The sequence below is a fragment of the Bactrocera neohumeralis genome, chromosome 4 (assembly GCF_024586455.1).
Source record: "Bactrocera neohumeralis isolate Rockhampton chromosome 4, APGP_CSIRO_Bneo_wtdbg2-racon-allhic-juicebox.fasta_v2, whole genome shotgun sequence".
In the NCBI taxonomy this organism is placed as follows: Eukaryota; Metazoa; Arthropoda; class Insecta; order Diptera; family Tephritidae; genus Bactrocera; species Bactrocera neohumeralis.
This window is the reverse complement of record NC_065921.1, coordinates 33,470,621-33,494,762: the sequence shown is the minus strand read 5'-3', so window position 1 is coordinate 33,494,762 and position 24,142 is coordinate 33,470,621. Positions and strand designations below refer to the sequence as shown.

At 34.3% G+C, this 24,142-nt stretch overlaps 2 protein-coding genes across 2 annotated transcripts; one reads left to right on the top strand and one right to left on the bottom strand.

Annotated features, from left to right (window-relative positions):
* Positions 1–829: 829 nt before the first annotated feature.
* On the top strand, positions 830–7,798 carry LOC126755595 (beta-1,4-N-acetylgalactosaminyltransferase bre-4). Its single transcript, XM_050468287.1, has 6 exons — positions 830–1,167; positions 1,237–1,517; positions 2,017–2,443; positions 2,506–2,628; positions 2,718–2,813; positions 7,490–7,798. Exons 1-6 carry the CDS (start codon positions 1,037–1,039, stop codon positions 7,629–7,631), a joined length of 1,200 nt encoding a protein of 399 aa, XP_050324244.1. The 5' UTR covers positions 830–1,036; the 3' UTR covers positions 7,632–7,798.
* Positions 7,799–11,299: 3,501 nt separating this feature from the next.
* LOC126755031 (uncharacterized) lies at positions 11,300–22,196 on the bottom strand. Its single transcript, XM_050467299.1, has 8 exons — positions 21,873–22,196; positions 16,234–16,310; positions 15,990–16,149; positions 15,895–15,928; positions 15,577–15,779; positions 14,497–15,518; positions 14,224–14,406; positions 11,300–12,393 (listed from the first exon to the last, which is right to left on the bottom strand). The coding sequence occupies exons 2-8, from the start codon at positions 16,306–16,308 to the stop codon at positions 12,259–12,261; spliced, it is 1,812 nt and encodes a 603-aa protein (XP_050323256.1). The 5' UTR covers positions 16,309–16,310; positions 21,873–22,196; the 3' UTR covers positions 11,300–12,258.
* Between the last annotated feature and the right edge of the window lie 1,946 nt (positions 22,197–24,142).

Here is a 24,142-nt window from a genome sequence, read left to right as displayed (position 1 = left end):
TCGTTAACTAGTTGATTTCCGGTTAACTTGTTTCCTGGCAATCAGATAAGGTGAACTCTGTTGCAGACTGATAAGCTGTTCAGTTGTTCTATGCACTTCTTTGCCAATAGTGATTGCGATAGTTCCGATGGAGGTTTATTTTTACTTAAACACAACACCAACTTATTACAAAGTCTGCTGTTCGAAAAATACATTCAAAACGCCGTCAATTTACCACTGGACAGTGCTTACCCTAAGTAGTAGTTTGAGTGTGAAGTTACTTCATTCGACTGAAGATAACTTTGTATTCCTTTGTGAAACTTACGCGTTTGGTAATTCCTCTATGGGGCCAATGCAAGATTTAGCATATTTGAGTGTTTTTGCCATGTTAACTTCTAGTCATTGATTTCATAATTTTTCTGTGGACAGTGTTGTCCCTGTCACCCCGACAGACTTCTTTTTTAAACTATGTTTTAAATTAAATTTATTATAAAAAAACTAACTCACAAGCAACCTCTATTTGCATTCTAACACTATTTTCGCATTTATTTGGGCATAGCTGGACTAAGTATTATAAATTATACTGTGCTAAAGTAAATTGTTTGGATTTGCGAAATTTTTGTGTTGTCATTTAAGAAAATGTTAATTTAAGCCCACTGTTTTTGTTAACTTTTTTGTAATCTTTCTTTGCATCTTAAATATTTGAAAGAAAAATTGGAATTTACCGAAGAAAATTGGCGAAAACCGCTCAAAACTCTACATAACGACAGGTGTTGATTCTCATAACAACTCAGAATACTAAAGTATTTTTATTGTGTCACTCTGTAGACGTGTTTCTACTATCAGTTAGATAATGTGGCATCTCTAGTTATTTGCATTGCTGTAAAATTGCACAAATAAATACATTTAGTGTTAGTAAAATAAACTTAAGTTACGATTTATTTAAATTGCACTGGATGTTCTAATGGAGATTTCTAATTTTGTATTATTGTTCAATGAAATCTGTCTTCTACAAAAGATCTGGACAGCCGCATAATTGTAATCACGACCAGCGGCAATGGCGCTCTTCACCAAAGCTAATGGTGTGAGAGCTATGCTGTGTCTGGTCGGGATATGGGTGTTGTTTAGCGCGTTTCTGAGCTATGTGGATAATAAATCTGCAAGTTACTCTACGTTTAGTAGACTAAGGTAACTTTGTTTCGTTAATATATGTAGATTTTTGTATAGATTAAGATGTTTTCTTTTATATATCTTCAGCATTCGGCATATGCATAACTTTGCAAGGGGTATTACAATTGCCAATAAGTCTTTAAGTGGTAACAACTCTAAAGAACATGATACTTTAAATACGTCTAACCAAACAGTACTTCCTATTGATTCCGAATCTCAGAAGCCTATTATATTATTGTACTCACAAAATGTTTCCAGCGAGCATAACCAAACGAATAATTACAGGTTGCTCAGACCATTGCAATCTATTAAGAGGGAAAACGGAGCTACAGTGAGAGTAAGATGTAAGGAACCACAATATGATGAAAGTGAGTTTAATTTTAGTTTTTATGGAAAATGTACTTGGCTTAATTCATTTTATATGCTTAGTCTGTTATACGCAAATTAATATCAAAGTACTGATATTAGTTTCATAGTGCCACATCGGAAATTCAAACGAATGCTTGACTCCTATTTGTTGATATGGTTTTTTGCCTTTGATCGGTGTATATATTTTTTTCATTTTTGAACATGGATTGGTGTTAATGTTCATAATTGCAGTATTATTTGATTAATGATGTTACGAAATGAAAAAATCTTTACTTTATTTTTGGAGTTTTCTTATACGCTTACCTTATGCTCTAATGCATCCATATTACTACCCAATGGCTTAGATGCTATCTTGATTGTCGTGGTTTTATTAAAAACTTCCTTAAAATGTCCTTTTTCTACATCAATTTCCAATTCTGCATCAATTTTAAATGATGAATTGTCCATTTCTGCTTTTAGATATAAATAAAAAAATGCAACGTACTTTTTAATTTTCAGATGAAGGTCCAATAACCCCAAATACAACTCTTGAATCATTGGACATTGTGGAAGCTGAACTAGCCCCTCTATTAAAACCGGGAGGAGCATTTCAACCACATGATTGTATTCCAAAGGAACACGTCGCAATAGTCGTACCATTTCGTGATCGTTACGCCCATTTAACCGTGTTTCTGAGAAACATTCATCCATTCTTAATGAAACAGCATATTGCCTACAGAATATTTCTCATCGAACAAACCAATGGGAAAGCATTTAATCGGGCTGCGTTAATGAATATAGGCTTCTTAGAAGCGTTAAAAATATTTCCATGGGACTGTTTTATATTCCATGATGTTGACTTGTTACCTCTGGATAATCGAAACTTTTATACATGTCCGCGGCAACCGCGCCACATGTCAGTCTCTATAGATACTTTAAACTTCAAGTAATAACTTTCATATATTTTTATCAAATTCAACTAAGTGATTTTGTTGACTTTATCAATAGGTTGCCTTATCGTTCAATTTTTGGAGGAGTATCCGCTATGACTCGTGAACACTTTCAGCTAGTGAATGGCTTTTCGAATTCGTATTTTGGGTGGGGTGGTGAAGATGACGATATGTCGAATAGGTAAGATATTTTCCATACTTATAGCAAACAATATTGTGATGATTTATGGTATTTTATATTTTACTAATGAATTTTATTATTTTTTTCAGATTAAAGCATGCCAATTTGTTCATATCAAGATATCCTGTTAATATAGCACGTTATATGATGCTAAAACATCCAAAAGAAAAGGCCAATCCAAAAAGGTGAATATTATGCATATACATATGTATATATATTATATTTAGCTCTGGAATTAAATTTGAAATAAGCAACAAGGAGTTCAATTCTGATGTAGGTGAAGTTTGTAAGATTTAGACGGGTTTTAAAATGTTCAGGTGTAAGCTATAATACCCTACACAGGTGTTGTTTTTTATTGCATAAAAGGGTGTAACCAGAACTTTATCTTGATTGTGATCGATCATTTTGAATGGAAGTTGTACGCTACAATGGTCCGATCTGAACAATTTGTTCAAAGATTGTAGAGTTGCTTGGTCTTTGGTGGAAAGGGTTTTATCGACCGAATTTTATATTTTTCCAATACTTCATAAATTTGTCACTGGAAAATAAAGTAGTCATATGGAGATTCATTAAGGTACTTCACACATTATCAATCATGGGAATGGATGTCGTGGTTGCATTATCGCGGTTAGGTCAAGTTTTGAACCAATTTTATATAGGCAAAAAAAAAAAAAAAAAATTACTGTTTTTTCACAAATTGAGCATGTTTATTTGGCGATCTAACATTATTCTTGCAAAGTTTTATTTTATTTTAATTTGCTTGTTTTGTTTACTGGAACGGAAAGAGTCAGATGAATTTAAAACTGTGTTATATAGGAAGTGTGTACGGACAGATGGGTAGAAAGACAGCTACCCGGATTTAAATATACATAATCCTATATCTATCCCTATTAGTTTTAAGTGATACATACAACAGTTAGGTGAACATCTCTGTAGCAACATGTTGCAAGAGTATAAAGAGGAACTTGGTCTTGAATGTACACACAGATGAACAGACAAACGATTATCTACGTTACCGAAATAAACCCGGATTTTATCCGGCAAGGGCTGTTATTTCGGCGATCTAACCCAATGTTGAGGTTAAGGTTATTTAGAGCAACTTCTAGCAGCAGGATTGCTTCGCATCCTCCTAACCCGCGCTGACATAGAGTTAACCCGGGGTCGGAGAATTTTTCTGCTGTGTCTACGCTAGAAGGCTTCAGTCAAACTCCACTTCGGTTAGGTCTAACATATGCAATTAAGAGAAACAGGAATGAATCACAAGTTAGCCTCTACGACTGTGCATTCTGTACCAAGTTAGCGCACTGCGCCAAAGCTCCGAGGGGTCAACAAAGGACCTCTACGGTCTACGGGAGCTCAAACAGACATGAGCTGTGATCAGCCCGGCTTCAACTGCAACGGATTCCAGAGTAAGAATGAGAAGATAGTTGCATTTATCAGCTGAGAACGCATATCGGTCAAGTTAGCTCAGATCTTCTGAGTTGTACAGCTTTCAACTTTTTACGTAAGGATCGCGAACGAGATATTGGCGGAGGCCTAGCCTTCATACTGTACAACACTGTGTTATAACGTCTCATCGTTAGCGACATCGACCACAGGAATATTACTATCCTTCATTGTCAGGGCATAACTATCCAATCCGGCAATGTCCAGCTGAATGATTAAATATATGGATATATATGGATCCCAGTAATATGTTGCTCAGTAGGTTACTACCCGAACAAGGCGACTTTAACGCGAGTCACGATATTGGGCACTCCTGCCTGTCAAAGGATCATAGGGGGTTAAAGCTGGCGGAACATAAGACGATTCTACATTCTGTACAATGACCGACGAAATCCTCACCAAAATTATAGGCACATGTAATAGCTCGCCAGATATTACCATTGCTAGTGGCGGTCTGATAACCCGGCGGCCCATGCTAAATTAATCGAAAAACGTCCTTGGGTAGAGCACCTGAAGTCTTGCCAGATACTAAAGCACATAGACTCGACAGGAGAAGGTTTCCTAAACAAGTTCTTTAACCTGTCGCTGGCCAATCTTCAAATAGTCGATGTGTGCAAAGTCGAAAGCGTGGTTTCACTATTGAAACCTTGGAAACCTGCCATCAAAGGGGAGTATTACCGTCCGATAACTGTTCTTTCCAAAGTAGTGAAAACACTTCAGGCCTTGCTGCTCCCGACGTTTAGTCAACATCTGAGTCTAGACCCGTATGGGATTCGCAAAGTGCACCCCACCACCAAAGCACTTAGCGTCATAAACGCCCAGATAGTTTGGGGCCGATTCCGGAATCTTTTATTTTGTTGGAGGAATAAAGTAACGGAAAGATTAAAAGAGACATTTAAAGTAATCACGGTGCTTCACTTGATGTCCGAAGGGAATGGCATGATAAATATAACTTGTATTTACTTCTTTGCTTGTATGTGTTTATATGCTTAAAGATTTATATCACCGACTGATTAAAAACACATTTGTTATAGATTATTAGCTGTTGTAAATCCTCTTAAACTAGCTGCTTTTTTCCAGAAACTCGATAATTATAGTATTAGGTATTTTATTTTCCCCTATAAAGATAAGTTAATTGGTAACAATAAAAAAAAAAAAAACAATTTACTTATTTTACAATCATTTTTAACCTGTTTCAATTTGTTTCTGACAACAAACCTCATAAAATCGGTTTCCGAAACACTCAAAAGCAATACTTTTCCTGTTTCAAACATCAAACCAGTAATATCTGAATTCGTGACATCTTCCTTTTTTTATCGGTTTCAATTTTGATCCAACAACTAACAGATTCTGCAACACCCTTGTATATCTCAATACTGCCTCAACTACCAGAAAGAATTTCCATCACAACCTACGCTAATAATTGGGCATTGGAATGCTGGCATGTGCTGAAAAGTAAACGGCCATCTCTCCGACCTTTTAAACTTCTTCTTTGCAACACTATTCACCACTAAATCGACAGCGATCATATGCACGAACTGGACGAAGGAGTACGGACTAGACCTTAACACTTCAGTTGATGACGTCAAATTTCCGACGGTTAATAATTCAAAGATTTAAGGTGTAACATTGGACAGCCAGTGGTCCTTCACTACTCATACGACCGCGATAACTGCAAGGGTGCAGAGCCACAACAAAATCCACAAGCCGGCAGCTCATGGTGAAAAGACAATGAAATGTTGTTGGTAACATACAAGGCAATCGGCAGACCGGTCTTAAAATACACTGTACCGTTAAAGTGGCCGAAAAAACTTCAGACGGGTAAAAACACTGAACTCTGGACTATAACATAATGTCTCTTGATGTCTATGCCTCTTGATACACTGCGATGCCCGTATGCTTCCTATTAAGGACCATAACGAAATTCTCTCCAAGCAGTTTATGCTGGGATGTTCTCGAAGAAGCCATATTTGCAGTCGTTTGATTGAAGCGTAGCCGCGTCCTAAGAAAAAAAGAGGGCCTTTTCTTGGCTACGTCGACGACATCGAACCGGCGTATTGTTCGATCGAGCGACTATTCTTCGGCGGCAACTCAATTCAGACACGCACTGATTGCCATTCACAGGGGAGCTATGAGCTATGTGTTAAGACACATTCACCGACTCCCTCTCAGTGACCCTTGTGCAACACATTTAAAATCCATATCGCTAAATTTAATGTTTTTTGGGTTTCCCAACTATATTATTTTTTCAGAATAAATACTATCGATTAAGTTATGTAAGATGCTGAGCAAAACTAAAGTTTGATTCCGTAGGGAATTACGTACTTCACTAAGCCTAAGGCGTTTGTTTTTTTGTTTATACTATCATTTGATATCACTGACAATATTTGCCAATTGTATTTTAAAGCTGCATATATGATCACAGTTATGATACGAAAGTGAATCGAGAGTGAAAATTTTTAATAGTATAAAGCTGGACGAGGCAAACTAAAATTTGGAAACAGTAAAAATAAAATGAATGTGCCGTGGAAAGAGTTTCGAACATAAAGAATCCGTATAATCTTCTATTCCATTTTTGAAATGTTTCGCTTCTCTTGGTCATTTGTGTTATATCTAATACACACAAATATGGTGTTTTCCCATTTGCAACACGCGAATTTACTTTTGGCCCGACTTTGAGCGTCCACCCAAAATTTTTGATACTCTACAGGTAGTCAGCCCCATTGGCACGGAGTTGAAAACCGGCCCGCATTATGGTTATTACGGTTTTCAACTCCGCGCCAATGTCTACAGGTAGTCACTGTAGAGTATCAAAAATTTTCAACTGCTAACAAGGAGATATAGTAAAACATTAATAAATTTATTAACAAAAAATATTATTAGAAAATGGGAAGTGGATAAAAAGAACTACTTATAATTTCAAACTATGTTAATCAGTTACTAAGTATAAATCCAGAGAAAGGTGACGAAACAAACTACAATTTGGAAACATTAAAATAAAACTAAGGGAAGGTGGAAGATCTATCTGAACTAATTTCTATTCTAATAAGTATTGTTAGCAATACTAAATAAATTGTTTTGATTTTTCCTTAAAAAATTTTAAGCTGTTTAATTATCTGCCTAATTTTTGGGTTGGCAACATCAATGAATCTCCGACTGAAAATAGTTGAAGATCGTAATATCAGTAAGGTTGGATCTAAAGATGAATTGCTTCAAGTCAATTCCAACTCAGTGGAGTTGAAAACCGTAATAGAGGAATAACACTTTCCAGACACGGTTTTAGACTGTAAATACTAAAAGTCGTTTTGAGCGGAAGATATATCTTTATTCAATTATTTCAGATAATTATGAAATCTTGCATTATTTTATATCACTAATAGTATTAAATGTTATTTATTTTGTTTATTACCTACAGATATGAGAATCTCGTAAATGGAATCAGCAAGATGGAAATGGACGGTATAAATTCCATAAAGTATGAAATCTATAGCATAAGAGAATTTCCAACTTTTACTTGGTATCTAGCAGAATTAAAAATCTTCGATCAAACAAGTTAATACTTATGGTAATAGATTAAGAAAATAATGATTCCTTAATTATTTATTTAGTTTTAAAAATTTTAACAAATACACTTGTTTATTCTTTTTGCTCTACTCATATTTAAAACTCATTTATTACAATTATTATTAATACACAAATAAAATGAATATATAAGATTTTGTAAGGTTTTGGTTGTTGTTCTTTTGTCTCTATTAATGAGGGTCCAAGTGAATACGAAGTGAATGATTTTAGATTGGGAATGTCTGTATTAACAAGCACGGACTATGCCGTGTCTGTCTTTCGGTTCAACCATAATTATCTTATTGATGTTTGTATAGAACGAACGTAAACAATTTTAACTATTCGATATTACGAACGCTGATACGTTTTTTTTTATTTTAAACTTCACGTTCTTTGCAAAAACAAAAGTTTCATTAATCCGACGGTACTTTAACTGTTGTAAAATATCTGCAGAAAATATACATGTTTTTTTTTAGTTTTTATTGACTTCGAATTAGTTAAGGGGTCCCGGTGGTCTAGAATTTTCAAAAAATCGATTTTTTTTGTTTAATAGTTCGAAAGTATGGTCCTTTAAGAAGGATGGAATGGATGCTTTGTACGTCATTTATCTCAAAACTACTTTTTTCGGCGTGCCGTTGATGAAAAAAAAACTATCCATCCGAATCACTTGAAATTTTAATATGGTGTTTATAAGATCAATATCTATCGCTGGAACTACGATCAAATTTTAATTTTAAGAACTTCGATTTTTTTCGATCTAAAACTGGTCCAAAAATAGCTGTTTTCAGAATCTGAACTTCAAAAGCGCGAAATTTTTTTAATTTTCAATTTTTTTTTGGTTGTAGTTCCAGCGATAGCTGCACTCCTACTGATTAACAATTTATTTGGTTTTTATGTTTCAGATGTTCTGAAGAGTGAAAATCAACAACGGCACCGGGAGTCATTTTTTAAGATATCTTTTTTTGGACGCCTTTTTTAATATTGTTAAAATTTTTTTTTATTTAACAAAATAATATTTTTATACTTTTCATAAGTCTACAAATAAACTAAAAATTTTAAATCGATTGCTCTTTTTATAAACCTTAAAAAAATATCGAGAAAACACCCTTAATTTGAGGGTTCTAGACCACCGGGACCCCTTAAACGTCAGTCAGTTCAAAGTCCCTTTAGGTGAGGATGGTTTATTGTCGTTGATTAGAAAGAAGATTATAATGTCATGCCAAAACGAAAGCGTTCGTAGAACATATTCCAAGGTCGGTTGCTTGTTCAAATTTTGCGACTTGTTAACAAAAGGGATTAAAAAGATAAAAATAGTTATTAGCCGATATATAACTTTTTATAGCACTACGTCAGTTATTCATTAAATTATAAAATACATTATTTACTTTTCAACTGGAAAAAATTATTCACAAATGCAAATAGTGCTTATAAAATGATGTCCATTCTTCTGATGTTCAAAATTTATTTGCTCGAAACAGCAATATCTCTATGGCTAATAAGAAGAGCAAGGCCCTTCAATTAGTCAATTTCTGCGAAGCGTCCAAAACGATCTTTCACTTGGCGCAGCTGATATTGCCTATCAACACTAGCGCGTAAGCTTATTCGTTCGACACGAGGCAGAAATGCAATGTGAGATACGCTTCTTGACTTGCAAGTACACAAGTCGCACGTTGTCGCATGTATAAAGCTTGTTTTAATTCTCCTTAGCGACCCCGACGGAATCCGGGCATGAAGTTAGACGAAGCCCGAGTTCTCTCTTCCCTCACGTGTTGACTTCAAATATAAACGAATGAACTATGCAGTATCGACGATAACGATTAACCGCTAAAATAGAATACCGGCGATTGAAATGATAATAAAATATTGTATCGGAATATTTAATTATTGTAGAATCTGCATGAAATGTAGATATTCAAATATGTTTGTAAATATTAAAAAATCGAATCTCTAAGCCCCCGTTTGCATACGCCCTGTTTATCAAAGGGACTTTCAATAAAGGCCATATCGATGAAGTAAATATTTGGAGTTCGGAAATCGTTGGTTTGTGCTACAAAAATTTAAATTTTAAAATGAAGGAATAGATCCAAATCGAAAGAAACCCTTAAACTAAGTGAATTTCATAGAATGATGCAGGCCCTTAACAAATGGTTTATAACTTAAGAGTGGAAATGTTTCCCTAGTTGAGCGTTTTAACGACAATGGCGGAGAAGTTTTCTTCGAAGTTCTACAAGGGAAATTATTTAGCCAGTGATGGTGAGAAACTAGATAGAAAAAATGCTTTCGAATATGTCGTCGTAAAGAATATTATGAAAAGCTTCCATCTAATGTAGATGGAGTTAAACCATTTATAAAGAAGATAGAGGATTTTAATAATAGTGCAGATTACAAAACAACTTATTGGAAAAAGTTTCCTGAAAAAACAAACGTTATTCCTGAATAAGTATTTGCGTGAGGAAGAAAAAACAACAAAAAAGGTTACATTTATAGCAGGTGCCAGTGCTCCGAAAAAAATTACCACATTTTTAGTCTTTGGAAAATCTCAGACCTCCAGAGCTCCAGACCAGCGATACCTACATAGAGAGTAAAAGTTGAGATATTTTGACAAAACTTGGCAAACGTGTTTAAAAATTTAAATTTCATATAATTGTTTCACTTTACAGTATATAAATAAAGCATCCGAACAATATTCCAAAAAAAAAAAAATGATATGAGGAATGCTGAATTTTCAAGCAAAATCGCCCTAAGCTTAATCATATTTTCACTTTGATAGGGTGGTTAATAAGCACATGTGATCATCTAAAAACAAATGCCAGTTCTTTTTGGCCGAAATTGGATGATATTGATGTGGCCAATATGTTTTTTAACAAGACGCTGACTTTTCCAGGTCGTGCACTGTCTCGTTTTCTTTTTATGGGGTCTATTGCACAAAACCATTACGATGCGTGCTTTATAGGCAGAAATTCAACGTTGCATCAATGAAATTCAGTCACATTTATACGGAATAGTCTCTGAAAATATCTTTAAAGGGCCGTGGAGGCCACTTGCTTGATGTGTTATTCCATAAATAATAGCTTACATAAGATAGCTATAATTGAATAAAAAATTCCAATCGAAAAATTAAACACTGTGTTTTCTATTTAATTCCAATCTTGCGTTAATTTTGGGACCCCCTTTATGATTGAATGTTTATTCTTCTTTTTTTAAAATAACCCTGGTATTATAGTTTTCAACTCCTTCTCAACTCTGGTGAATTAAAGTTGAAGTAACGCAGTAACGTTCAAATACAACTGCTTGGTAGTATTTGAAATTTGTCTTAGGCAATAATATTTTCCAAGTGCTCTTTATTATACGTACTTGTTGAGTATATAACGGTTAAATATAAGTTAGTAATCTGGCTCAGTTGTTGAGGCTTGCTTAGTGACTGAAAATACGGTTGTTCAACGTCTTGTCGCTAGCTAAAAAGTTTGAGTTTTCGCATTGCTATTATCAGGCTCCTCAAGTAATTTATTTCGAAAGCTGAAATACTTATATTCGTTAATTTCAAATTATTCTCATCCTTAAAATTAAATTCTGTTGAATATATTTTGTCGCTAACATTTTCTCTTTATCGTTTGATTTGCAGTTTAATATTATATTATAAATTGTTTACAATAAAACAACAATGTACCGTTAGAGAATCTTTATTAAACGCATTTTTTTGTTAATTAGCACTTATTTTGATGTTGACAAATTCGGTTACAAACATTAATTTTTTGTGTTAATATTACAGTAAAGCTAATCTTGAAAATAAGCTTGCATGTTTATGACACAATCATAAAACATATGTATATACATACATACATACATATGTGCTTACATATCCACATTTTTATTATACCTTAAAGGCACGATATTTCCGCGTAGAATCTGACAATAAAGTTATTTGACACAAATTGTTTCTTTAATGATCGTCCCTCGCAAGTCTAAAAGTATATTATGTACAAACATTTATTGAGAAATATACTATGTATGGGTGTATTTTATGTATATTTTTTGAATTTAACAACTCTAAAATTCAGAGTCTTCAGGTTTAACAATTTAACCGTTTTTGTTTTGTTATTTGTTTAGAGCGTCCGTTTAATAAAACTTTCTCTCAACAAACTTCTTTGCGATCCTGTATGTTGGGAATATTAACCATAAGGATAGTATTGTCTTATTTTCATGACAGCATGTTTTTTTCGTTCTTATGTGTGAGTTTTAATTATACATTAATATTAATAGTATTATTTCCATTAAAAAAAGAGTACACATTGGCAAATAGAATATTCATCCTCACGTACATATATACATACGTAAATAAATATAAATAATTATTAATAGCGTTTATATTATTATTTTTTTTTATAATAATGAATTTATTTTCCTTTCTCGATTTTTTAGTTTAAATAATTTATTAACAATTTTGTAATCTTTATCATCGCTTCCAAAATTGGTTTGTGTATTTGTTTATTGCATTGTAAATTTTCCAATGTTTACTAAATTGTGTGTAGAGAGTGTATGGAGTATTATTTAATATTAGTGGTACATACATATATCTATATTTACATTCGAGAATTTATTTCAATAAATTAATTTGATTTCGATTTACATTATGGAGCATGGCATAGCACAACAAAGTGGTAAACAAATAGGAACCACTGCACCGCCTTGTTTAGTTTTAGTTTTAGATTTATATCCGGACTCGTACTCATACATTCCAGAGCCTTTAGCCCAACGTCCCTAAAATAAATAAAATATAAAAGTAAATAGTATATACATACATATAAATACATACTTATACATATATTAGGCAAAAAGTGAACATTTACCCCGCATCTCTACAGGCTAAAGTTTATGGCATACTAACTTTCAAATCTATGCCATTGTCGTTGCCAAATCTGTATGTGGGGATTTGTTTTCATAAAATAATTATTTGCGAAATGGCGTCGGGTAGGTAGGTTCGAGCTGATATAGCGCATGTTTTGAGCTCTTGAACCGTTTAAATTTTTATACGGATGGAAAAAATTTTGCGGAAATTTAAAAAAGTAGAAAAATACTTTTTTTACAAATGTATTTCTTGGAAAAAAAAATCATATTTTCGGACTATAATAATTGTAGCATAGTTTTTATATATCATTTAAATTAATAAATTTAATATGAGCTATGCTATTTTGATTTATACTTCTACAAGTTTATTAAATTTAAGTCTTCGCTTATTTGCCAATCCATTTTGTATAATTTGTCTGCAAATTAACAATATTAAACTAAATATTAAGTTTTTGAAAAAATATATTGACTTATTTAAAAAATTAAAATTGTTTAGAAATGTACTTATCATTTTGTATTATTAGTATGCCTTATATTATATTCAATAAGTAATATGAAGACTCCACAGACAATATATACAGCAATACAGTTAGTATACAATAAATGTTTGACTGTCGAGATGCCCCGTTATCAGCAAAGTAATAAACCGTTTCTAACGCCTACTGATATTATTAAAACAATGTTTTTTTAACTAGCTGAAGTTTCTCATGGCTACGACTGTGTTCAGACAAGGACTCTTATGTCGCCCATTATCGGCTAGTTCTTTTTTGGTTTCGCTCATTGTGTGCACACGTGCTTTTATTTTACTATATTATCAAATTCTCAAATTTTTGTATGTTTCGTGTACGCGGTGCAAAATTATTTTGATTAGCCAATTTTATAATGGATATTTACATGCATATTTGCATATTACATTCAAAAAAATATAATAAAATTCTTGTCAATATTCATGTGAAATAGATCGCTATTGCAACCTTGAAAAGTGTTTTAAATTGAAAAGGAATAAGAAATAACGTGACAGCGAACTGATATGAATAAGTACACAAAGCGTACTACAGGAGTACAATCGGCACTCTTCGTCTTTGATCCTCGTCCTCTCGCTTACAAAAATCGGTTTGGGCGGCAAAAAGATTCCTCGTGTGAACTCAATTTATTAGTTTATAATGAAAAACATTTTAATGAAATTAATAGAATAATGTTGCTGGAAAAATGGAATGACTGTGATTGCGATGTATCCAGCAGTAGTTTATTGTACCTGTCGATACTGTATACATATTAATTCAAATAAATACAATCTTCACAATCACCCAAAACTAATAAATTAAGTTGATTTCAAGAATTAACAAAAGTGTTAACGTCTTTTTTGCAATTTAGATGATGTTCTCTGCTTCTTCTTCTCAACTCAAAAGAATTACATCACAACATGGCGGCAGGGTGCAATTTGTTTTTATAACAGCCTAAATCAAAAAAGTAACGGCAAGTTATTGTCGTAATTATGTATGCCATCATTCTTTAGGGACATGAGCTTTTTTTACTTGATGCACTGAATTGGGGTAACGCATTGTAACCTGCTTTAGAACGACTAACTATTTAAATTACTTAATCGGCGACTTTTTAAAAATTCAATGCAGTAATTTGGGGAAGTAAACGCGAATTTTAAATACATCTAAGTAATAAACTCATTCGTTCATTTATCGGCTATCTTTTTCTACCTTAGTTGTAAATATTTCTTCAAAATCTTACCCCAGCCGCTGACCCTGCAGCCATTTCTTCACGTTTTGTTAACATCATCTCATGTCCAGGAGGGTAATAAACTTCCTTTCCCGCCTTGTTTATTGTAGGAACATGTTGGCTTGGTGTTGCCACAGCGGTTTCTATTTCCCGTTTGCGTGGAGTAGAAAGGTCAGCTCGGTCAACAGAGTCAACCTGGAAAAAATCAGAAAATTATGACAAATTAATATGGAATTTTATGTCTGCACATACATATGGTTCATATTTTTGTTGATTTATACTTACTTGTCCAAAGGATTGCATGAGTTCGTCAACTTTCTGCGGAGGACTGGAATTTGCTGGATACTCGACTCCATCAATGGGGAATGGTGCTGGTTGAGTGGTTGGTGATGGTTTACCATATGGACTGTCTTGACGATTGTTTGTTGTAGATGAAGATGAATATTTATATGTTACTTGAGAAGTGTTTGAGGGCCCGTGTGGGGGATAGCCATTACCACTCGGTAAATATCCTGCTGGCGGTGATTTGTGTTGAGGGTGTGCTGGTGGTAAATATCTGGGCTGCGCATCTGATGGACCAACTGGTGATCCATGAATAGTGTTCACCACATTTGAAGATTCTTTATAAATATATTTGGTGGTTGTGGGTCCAGGGGGATAATTATCATGAGGTTGGCCATATGGTCCATTTTGTGGTGGTTCTTGATTTATGGGATACTCTGGAGACCGCTGAGGATAGCTTCTGAATTCTGGTCCAGTATGAACATTTTCAGTTGTGTTCATTTTATAAATAATAGTTTTGTTGCTGCCACTTGGTTGAGGGCTACGCGGTTGTTGTAATGGTAAATTCTTTTGAAGAGTGTTTGTTTCGCGTTGCTCTCGCACTTCATATAAGTGATTTGAAGTTATGGGACGCTCATTAGTCCTATTAGTTGTAGAATAGCTTTCCGTATTATAAACAACAGTTTGTGGTACTACTGGGGGTACTTGAGCTGCGATAGGACTAGACTGTAGTGTGGCGCTGTTGACTTCACTACGTTGAATTGTGTTGTAGCGAGTGCTTGAAGTTAACGGAGTACCTCGGCTAAGTGTGCCGGTGGCTGGTACTTCGTAAGTATAGGTACGAACTGTAGTGGTAACTTTGGTACCGGGTAATGGCAATATATCTTCAGACAACGGCAAATTCTGAAGATCTTTCTCTAGCTGAGATGTTGTTGTTGTGGTTGTAGTTCCGGAAGGAATCAAGTCCGTACTGTCAATAATGCGATTGCTTTCGTATAATTTGTTCTTACTTTCATAGACGTTAGCTGTAATAAAACATCGGCTTGTTAAGGTTTTGTATAAAAATGTAATTATTTGACTTACTAGATCCGTAGAGCTTTTCATTCGATTGATAGTCACGTTGTATGCTGGGATAGCCATTCGACTTCAGAGTACTGTATTCTGATGTTGAAAAGCTATCGATTTCGTCCTGCAAAGGTTGTGGAACTGATCGCTGTGATGTTTTCATAACACGCATGGTTTTCGTAACAGTACCACTCGGTTCAACGTGTTCTCTGTCCCGTTCCCTGAAAGTATACATTTACGCACTTTAGATTAAAATTTATTTTAATTAAAAGGGATATTGTTAAACGATTCCGCATTGAAGTAGCATGCTATGATATGACAATTATTTGTACTCACATTGTCCTATAATTTGCGGAAGTTGATAAAATATCTAAAAGAGAAATTTGGTCATGTAAATTGTGATTCATGTGAAATTTCAGCTTCTTCATTACCTTTATCTTTTGTGATTTGACGCTCGTGTTTCAAGTCTTCCAATAAAGCATCCAATTGATCAATATTTGTATCGTGTGATTTATTCATGCTTGCTATGTTGTTATTGCCTGAATTGGAATATTGATAGGATGACTTCTTGTACACATAACCTTTATCTTCCTATTGAGATCAAGATTTCGGTGATGTTATTATTTTTTCTCAATTTGATAGTTTTAAAAATTGAATTTTTAATGTTTTAATTACCTTGTTACCCCATTTTGACGGCGAATCGCCTCTTATTGATGAGGAGTAATTTTCTGAGCTTGTCGTATACTGCATTCCTAAAAACGAGTGAAATGATTTTACTAACGTTTATTTGGGGCGATCAAAAGATAAAAAGTAGGTTTAACAGTAGCTCATATCTATGTACTTCCCCCAAACTTCCAATAAGTCATGGTACTTTTATTAAACCGAGTGATACCTGAATCTTTATCTAATATTCGTATATATATTATGCATTTTTGCAGATTTCCGATTTAAAGAAATTAATACAGTTTTGAGTTATTGAATTGAACTACTTCGAATAATGTAGATCTACTGAAATCCAACGAAATGAACTTAGTGTAGTTCTTCTTAGGCAAATATGAACGCAAAATAAATATATATAATCAAGTTTTTGACCCTTATATTAAGTTTACTTTTGAATTAAGACATTCTTACTTTGTTACAAAAGAAAAAAATAAATTCGTATGAAGTAACATAATCGCTTTATTTTGTTACAGCTTTTTTTTTTGTGTTTGTTTTTCTTAAAATATAATATTGCAGAATTTGATTCAACCTGTGGATACATACATACCATACACCATACATAAATATATATACATATGTATATAATTAATTATAATGAAGAATTAATAATTGCCAATACTACATCGTATAAGCTTACGTTTGCTTATGACGACACTTATGCTTCACTTAATTGTATAATCCGCATTTTCATTCAAGAAATTATTTCACGTAGGCGTATAAATGATGTGCTTTAACAGGTAAATATTTGTTGGAGTATGACACACACCGAAACGCCCACAAAAACATGAAGATCACTTGGGAGGATTTCATTTCAAAAAGCGTTAATATATCAGTATATGTTTATTCAAATTTCTTCTCCTATTTGTAACCTGCCAATCGTATGAGATAAAAGAAAACAATTTGGTGCATTTGTTCATACAAAGGCATTTTGAACATGACTGAATTAGATCGTAGAGTTATGAAACGAACGAACTTCTCGAAGGCTTTTTGGATGTAATTGCCCCAACAGTCTTATATTTAATGTTACATATCATGGGTTTTCCGAAGTTCATTTTTGTGAGAGGTACTATTTCGACATCAAAGCCCATGATTTGGGTCAACATTATAGGTTAATTCTAAATAATAATTCATAGTCGATACTACCCACCCAACGTAGATATCCCTAAATAAATGCGATGACAAAAAATTACTTTGGCTTTTAGATATGAACTAATTTTTATTGGAAAAATTGGAAAATCCATTATGTGTTTTTATATGAGAACACAGCTTTATAGTCAGTTTTTCGAGATAATTTCCCAGAGGATCTGGTTTATATATATTTACATATGTACATATATACTTAAATATAAATGCACACCGGCGATTTTGGACTTGGTCCGGTTCGACAGATGTGTGTATACATATGTAGGAAAATTTATCGAAATTGTTCGAGAATTTGTTGGCAGAAAACTTGAATATTTTTACTAGCTTAATATTAGAAGTGATGATTATACACTACAATTTTTAGAGTTTTTTTGCTATTTAAAAAAGCCGCCTTGAAAGTTCTTAATAAAAATCAAAATAAAGGCTTTATTTGGTCAAGAACCATATTTGTAGGTGCAATATTTTATGTTAATTGGAATATTTACATACATACATATATGTAATAGTATTTGAAATCGTATTATGATGAGATGCTTATTAATGAACTTTGGGCGAATCAAAGTACATAAATGTAACCTTAGCTAATAATATAGCGTGTGTAACGTTGTGTGTACATGCACACGCATTTGAATCCCGTAAGTGGTTTACACACATAAAAAGATACATTCATACATATGTATGTATTATACATATACTATAAAAAAATGTATGCATGCATGACTGGGTGGAGAAGCGCCAAAATACGGTTATTAGACTTAATTGAAATCACAATGAAAAATCTGTTTTCATATCTTTTGACACAGTGAAAATAAATCTAAAATAACTATATATGAATACATATATACAAGGGACATTTCAAAGTAAACAGGACTTTTTGAAACTAGCGTCTCCTGGTGGCGCCATTTATACATATATCGACTGGTGCGTTAGGATCTGCTGTCTTTATCGATTATCCAGTGAGAGTTTCATGACATTCCATTGATTGGAAGTGAAGTTATTACGTTTTAAGTATCAGTTTGTTTGTGTTTGAGCTTCGAACAAAGAGATATTTTGTTTTAAAATTGGTGGAACTTTTACCGAAACGTTTCAATTGATGACACAAGTTTATGGCGATGATTGCCTATCCCGTAGCAGAATGCACGAGTGGTTTCAACGTTTTCAAAGTGGTCGTGAGGACATAAATGACGATCAACATGTGGGCCAATCAAAATCCGTGATCACCGGAAATTCCCTCGAAACTGTGCGTGAATTCATCAAAAATCAGCCGAAATCATCATTGAAGTTCATGGAAATGGAATTGAACATCTCCAAAACATCGATTTATCGCATTTTGACGGAACATTTGGGCTTACGAAAGGTGTGTGCACGGTTTGTTTCGCACAAATTTACTGACGACCAAAAATTGCTCAGAATCCAACATTCGAAGGATGATTATTTGACCAAAAATCACATTTTAACCATTAACCACTCCCCGTATTCACCTGATGTGGCACCGTGCGACTTCTTCCTTTTCGGAAAAATGCATTTGCCCATGAAAGAAAAGCGTTATGCAGACGTAGAAGGCCTTCAAAAGGCTTGCACCGGCATACTGGCGGCCATACGAGCTAAAACACTCGTTCGACATGCTTTTGGACCATGCAAAAAGCTGTATTTTTTTAAGTCCTGTTTACTTTGGAACGCACCTTGTATGTATATACGAATTTGTATATAATGTATCTGCTCATTCGGTCAATAAACAAACAACAAAAATTAAAAACATATACATACATGCATATGTATGTTTATTTGTGCCTACAAGGCCACTTGAGTAGATTTTTGAATAATTTGTTGCCCCCTGAAAACATTAAATTATTTTATTCAAGAGACATTGAGCTCGTAAGAAAATAAAGGATGAAAAATACTGAAGAAAGGCGTAGAGTTTGAAAAGAAGCCATTCAAATAAACTATTCGTGTTTTCGATGAATGGCAAATACAATTGCCAATATGTACGCTAAAACGCAGCGTTATACAATTTCAAGGAAAGTTAAACTACTTATGCACACATGTGCACATATGTACATATTTGTATTTGCATCTACTCGCGCAATTTTATCGAAATGTCGAACATATACATACATACATACGTATGTAGGTACCCAATGTATCTATGTAGATATATTGGCTTAAATATAAATTATTAAAATACGAAAGTATACACTCATACATATACATACATATATGTATATCAATTGACTTGAAATTAAAAGGCTAGATTCTAGAACACAACCCGTCAGGCAACAGCAGTGATCGCACGCTGAATAAATGTTTTTGAATACGTATGTATACTCACGCTTATATAGAGAGTATGTTTGCATAAATTCAAATAGAATGATCTCATATAGTCTCGGTTATGCCAAAATAAACGTAGAAAACAAAAACGGAATGTCCGAAGGTGATTTCGAAAAATCAACAAAATACAGAACTGGTCGTATATACATATGTATATGGATGTATGTGGACATTTTACTGACATACATACGTAAATACATATATTTATATAAATCTATATTATTATAAATTAATATACATGGGTATATTTGAAAATGATGCTTAGCTCAAGTACACTTTTACATTTCACACATTTGATATACATACATACATATGTATGTATTTATGTGTACTCTAGTAATTTCGCGTAATATACATACATACATATGTATGTACATGTGAATATGTATTAATTATAAATTATAATCGACCGTGGCCTTCCGACCTTGTAGGTTCCTGCACCTGAATAAAATGAATCATTTTTTTTTTCATTTTTGGCCTCCTGCGAATGCTCATTTAAAACAAAACCAACGATTGCGTACAACTGAAAATATTTATGTGCCGAATTGTAAGTAAAATACTCATTTTGATTTGAGTATCTTTTATGTAAGCATGTATATCCATGTATTCTCTACAAAACATTGCACATACATACATATGTATGTACATACATACTTACGTATGTAAAAATAACAAAACAATTCTTCATCGCTCCGATCATTAAGTTTCTTACGATATAATCCTGTTTGTCATACACACATTCATATATGCATATACCGCCTCCGTAAATACATACATACATACAATTTAAATTTTTTGGTATTTTGGAGATTATTTTAACTCTCTTTCCGAAAGATGAAATGTATTGCGCCTTATTTTTCTGGCGTGAAAACAAAATATGTTGACGGACGGCTCTACCAAAACCGGCTAAGGATATTTTGTGAGAAATACTTCAAGGACAAGTATCCGTAAATCGGGTTTTTGCATAAAAAAATATTGTATAAGTTCTAATTTCTAATTTGAACGGAAATATTGCGGTCAGCTTGCACCCAACATACATATTTCAAATGAATTGTACATTTACATACATTATGTAGGTATGTCCTATAGCTTAATTCGGGTATAAAAGTTATAAGGCTTAACAACTTGAAATCGCCTTGAGCATCCATATGTGCCTACATACATAGGTGTATGTATATTTTTCGACTCTAACGTCATTGCTGATTAATTTTCTCATTGTTCTCAGTTCGGGTTCTATTAGCATCTTTGCTGTTGGTGATGAGCTCCGCGTCTATTCATTGAGTATTAGTGAGTAGGTGCCTGTCTGCAATTACCGATGTATGAGTAAGTAAGTATATATACACATGTACGCACATGCATATAAATTAAAAAGCTTGCTTGTTCATAAACTTAAAAAACGATATATTCAAAAACGAAAAAAAAATCTAAAATTAGTTCACTGTCACTGAGCATGTTTTGAGACAGTGAAATCGCTGCTTTTCACATCTGTCGGCGATATTTACTTATGTATGCATGTATTTTTATTTATTTAATTTCTTCCTTTGAACGCGATTTCGCACTTTCTTAGTCACACCCGTTATGAACATTTGGACGGTACCATTGGTTTTAATTTTTCGCTGGGAGTACACATGTACACAGGTGTATAATTTTGCTCACATTTGCTATGAAATTTGGCTAATTGCCATCGAAAATTACTTGCAACTGGTTTTCACAGCCCACTTCCTAATACAACCTAGGAATTGTTACATGTATGTATGTACATATGCATATGTAGTTATGCTTGTACCACTGTATAACTACGTATCTATGTATAAACATATATGGTATAGTATGTTTATATTGTGTATTATGATTGTACAAAGTGTGGTCATAGACATTTTCTTGAAACCTGCCTTACTATTGCCTACACCTACGTATAAATAACACTGCTGTAAGTACATATGTACATAATCATTAGTACACACATACAAACATATGTATTCAAATGTATATAATAAACAGCTTTACAAAGGTAATGGGTTCGTTCATTCATACATATATTTCATTACAGTTAAAGCACCACATAAGCATGAATAAAAACGGTTAGGTTGGCTTTGCAAAATTGTCACAAATATCTCACATACTTTCTATTTTTTCGTGCCGCCAACAACACTTAGCTCTTCACCGATCTTCAATTATTTTTGAGTTCAGTTTCTAGTCTTAATACTCGACTAAATGACTAAAATATGCCGATGCAGCATGTATCGGTATAGTTTTCTTGTTATTTCGTTTTTTAGCTTGCTTTCCTTTGAGCACTGACAACTATGAAGATCCCCAACGAGATGATTGTGTGCTATAAATGCGGCGGTGTGGCGTCAGTGGCGGGAGTATGTGTTTGGTAATGAGCGACCAGTTTCGTTGCGAGCACTACACGCGTTCGCGTCGGCAATCTATTGTGTACTGGCACTGGCGCCAGCGACCTGCTCTCGAGAAGCTCAAATTGTTTGCACGAAAAGCTGAAAGAGCTATCATGCCAATATTCCACCTTCTCCTCGGACGCATGGGTTAGCACTTGAGCGGTTTCTTGCTAGATACCTACTCTCTTAACACACTCGTTGGGAGATGCGCTCTTATCTTATAATCAATACAATGATCAGAAATTCATGCACATATTTGAATCTGTAAAAGTAACATGCTTTTAAAAAAATAACTCTTGTGTGTATTAAGTCACTCAATCACTTATTGATGTTACTTGTTACACCTATTTATCTCAGAGTTTGGCTTTATACTTTCCTCAAGTTGAGAAGTGAAGCGTCTAAAGGTAATCCTTCTTGTGGACTCATTGGTTCCACGGTGTTATGAATTCCGAATTTTGACTTTTCAACGATGGAGCTGCTGGCCGTATTCATATTCAAATCGCCCATTTACTGCGATTATTTTAAGAAATAATTTTGCTTTTGAAAACAAAAATAATATTAAATAGTGCAAATACTACTATATGTATGAATCAATAATTACACAGTTCTATATAAACAAAAAATCGTTTGCTCTGGATATATTAAAGAATTTTTATTGAGTGTGCTCTTACAAGTATGTTTATGATAATTGCTCATCATATATTTTAATCAATTATAGGCTTTTTAGTTATACGACTTATTTTTCCAGTCTTGATAAGCTTTGGATTTCGTATCTTTCGTAATTGAATGAAAGGTTTAAGGTTTAAATATACATTAAAAGTAATAAACATCACTTACAGTCTACAAATTGTTCTTTTTTACATTGAGTAAACTTTTGGAGGATGGAGTCATGTGTAGAAGTGCACGCAAGTGAGGAAAGTTCTCTGATCGCCATTCACTTGGGAGTGGTCAGAAACGATTCTTTTACATATGGCTCAAGCAGCTCACGACTTCCGGTCTTTGAGCAAGTATCCTCTGGTTAGCCTAAGAACATCCGTTTGAAGGCGAGTTAAAGTGTGAAGGCGAAATAGGGTTGTGCGCTGGGTTTGGGACCCGCCACGTAAAAAGCGCCCTTAATGGAAGATTACCAACTGCCTCGGATGAGAGACCCCCCTTGGCAAACGAAATAAGGACTACGATTTTAGAGCATGCAACTGGAACGTCCGGTCTCTTAATTGGGAAGGTGCCGCTGCCCAACTGGTTGATGTCCTCGTTAGAGTGAAGGCTGACATCATCGCCAAGAAATGCGATGGACGGGACAAGGACTGAGACATTTACTATAGTGGCCATTTAAAGGAGGGCAAATTTGGTGTAAGATTCGTGGTGGGAGAGAGACTCCGTCGCCGAGTACAGTCATTCACCCCGGTGGAGGAACGTCTAGCCACAATCCGCATCAAAGCGAGATTCTTCAACATATCGCTGATTTGCGCCCACGCTCCGACGGAAGAGAAAGACGATGTGACTAAAGATGCCTTCTATGAGCGCTTGGAGCGTACCTATGAGAACTGCCCTCGTCACGATGTCAAAATCGTGCTTGGCGACTTTAACACCAGGGTGGGCAAAAAAGGTATCTTTGGCGCAACAGTCGGTAAATTCAGCCTCCACGATGAAACATCCCCAAATGGGTTGAGGCTGATCGACTTCGCCGGGACCCGAAATATGGTTATATGTAGTACTAAATTCCAGCATAGAAAAATTAATCAAGCTACCTGGCTGTCTTCGGATCGAAATACCACCAACCAGATCGATCATGTTGTGATAGGCGGAAGACACGTCTCCATTGTTCGAGACGTGCGTACGCTCCGAGGTCTGACTCGGACCACTATTTTTTTGCAGCCAAGATTCGCACCCGCCTCTGTGCAGCAAAAAACGCACGTCAGCAAACACAAGGAAGGTTCGACGTCGAGAAGCTACAATCACAACAGACAGCCGAACGATTTTCTACTCGGCTTGCACTC

Coding starts and splice junctions, on each gene's coding strand:
- LOC126755595 (XM_050468287.1), top strand. CDS start 1,037: ATGGCGCTCTTCACCAAAGCTAATGGTGTGAGAGCTATGCTGTGTCTG. Junction 1,168..1,236: donor TCTACGTTTAGTAGACTAAG/GTAACTTTGTTT, acceptor ATATATCTTCAG/CATTCGGCATATGCATAACT. Junction 1,518..2,016: donor GGAACCACAATATGATGAAA/GTGAGTTTAATT, acceptor TTTAATTTTCAG/ATGAAGGTCCAATAACCCCA.
- LOC126755031 (XM_050467299.1), bottom strand. CDS start 16,308: ATGCAGTATACGACAAGCTCAGAAAATTACTCCTCATCAATAAGAGGC. Junction 15,780..15,894: donor TCCGCAAATTATAGGACAAT/GTGAGTACAAAT, acceptor GTATACTTTCAG/GGAACGGGACAGAGAACACG. Junction 14,407..14,496: donor TCATGCAATCCTTTGGACAA/GTAAGTATAAAT, acceptor GATTTTTTCCAG/GTTGACTCTGTTGACCGAGC.